Here is a 1,879-nt window from a genome sequence, read left to right on the forward strand (position 1 = left end):
TAGCCATGTGCTTTCATGATGGTGATGCCTCAGGTCCTTCTCCTGATCTGCTCACAGACCGGGCCTCAGGATGTGTTCTCTCCAACCTGGGCCTTGCTTCTCCAGGTTCACTGACAAAATCTCCTGTGCAGAATCCAGAGATGGTCCAGCAGAACCTTATCTGTGATTTTCACATGCTGCTTACTACCTTGTTGGGTTTTCATTTTTCCTTTACTCCAGTGAAAGGCTTTCTAGATTATGTTTTGAGACCTTTGGTTGTGGGGAAGGAATCACCTGGTATTCTAATACCTTACCCTTTCCTTCCTGCACATGCCTCAAGTTAATGTTTCATCTGTCCATTTTCTGCTGTCTGTAATGGAAGCTGTGCAGGAATCCTTTGTAATCAGTGTTCCTCCTGAACCAAATCAGGCTCTTTTCTGATCATTAGCATCCGTCAGCTGTCCAGTGAGAGCGTGATGGACATTGTTTACATCCTCAGAAAACATATTTGACTATTGGTTGTTTCCTGCTGAATGTCCACAAGTTAATAAGTGTTGAAATCTCAACAATTGAATATTAAAGTGGCCTTTTGTTTGAGAAGCTAAATAACAGAAATCTGGAAATTTTAGATCTTGGGGTCCAGTTTTCATGCAAATTCACTTTCTGCATCATTTGATATTTTTTGGGGAGAGTCATTCGTCCCCTGGCTCCTTCAATAGCTAGTTCCTTTTTGTGTAATTTCCAGCTTTGGCCCTGAACTGATTTTGACACCACCTTCCTTAGTGTTCTTCCATCGTTATTCATAACGTGATGGATATTTCAGGAGCTGTGCTAATCTGAGGGTTTGGTTTTTTCCCTCCATTCTTGTTTCTTCATGTGCTTGTTCACCATCGGCATGTCTTTTTAGTTGAAGTGTCTGTTCATATCCCGTGCCCAGTTTGGAGTTGGGTAGTTTACCTTTATCCCTTGGTCTTGGCTTGCCTGTTCTCAGCGTCTCCAGCTCCTCGATCTGTCCAGATGTGAGAAGATCACAGACGTGGCTCTGCAGAGGATCTCCACGGCCCTGGAGATCCTGGCATCTCAGCCCAATGCCGTCGACCTCTGAAATAAAGAAGACATTACCGTGCAGTCCCTTCAATCGTTCATGAAATTCTCAAAACCCCCAGCTCTAAGAAAAATGCATATCAACAAGTACTGTGCGATATCATCTCAAGAGTAAGAGTAGCACAGCAGCAGAGAAGACGTATTGCCGAGCTTCTAATGAGACTGAAACCCTCATTCACCGTTGGTGGGAGAGACTGGAACCTTCTTTCCCTGTTGGTGGGAGTGTAAAAGGGTGCAACCACCGTGGGAAGCAGTATGGTGCTTTCTCAAAAAGTTGCAAATAGAGATACCATTTGAACCAGTAAATCTACTACTGGGAATATGTCCAAAAGAGACCATAACTACCACCCAAGCAGATCTATACAAACCCATGTTTATTGCTCCTTTGTTCACAGTAACAAAGAGTTGGAAACAGCCCAAGTGCCTGTCAACAAACGGATAGATAGAGAAGCTGTGCTATAGCCACACGATGGAGTACTACGCAGCACTGAAAAACAAGGAACTCAGGAAATGCAAAACGGGTGACCCTGGAGGACAACAGATGTGAACCCTGTCCTGTTCTAAGCCATGATCTAGAGTTAGTGTTTCATCTTCATAACGTTTGTGTGTTCCTGGTTCTCTTCCGTGGGAGCGGTGGGGGATGGTTTCTAAGCTGCACACACCTTGCTGGTTCTTCCGCAGCTCACTTAAGACTGATGGACACGAATGAGAGACATTCTTTGTTAGTGGGCTTCTCAGCCTCCAAAGCTACTACGTCGTGGATGGTTTCCTGTTTGATGGCAGTTAGTAACTGAGT

General features: G+C 44.6%; 1 protein-coding gene across 1 annotated transcript in view; it reads left to right on the forward strand.

Annotated features, from left to right (window-relative positions):
* Positions 1–1,084, forward strand: part of LOC102863909 (zinc finger protein 850-like) — a 63,291-nt gene extending 62,207 nt beyond the window's left edge. Inside the window, exon 7 of the mRNA XM_006903174.1 lies at positions 971–1,084. Within this exon, the coding sequence (XP_006903236.1) occupies positions 971–1,084 (114 nt within the window). The remainder of the gene's footprint in view (positions 1–970) is intronic.
* The last annotated feature ends 795 nt before the right edge of the window (positions 1,085–1,879 follow it).

The sequence above is a fragment of the Elephantulus edwardii genome, unplaced genomic scaffold, assembly GCF_000299155.1.
Source record: "Elephantulus edwardii isolate Elephantulus edwardi_28Jun2011 unplaced genomic scaffold, EleEdw1.0 scaffold00528, whole genome shotgun sequence".
Lineage (NCBI taxonomy): Eukaryota > Metazoa > Chordata > Mammalia > Macroscelidea > Macroscelididae > Elephantulus > Elephantulus edwardii.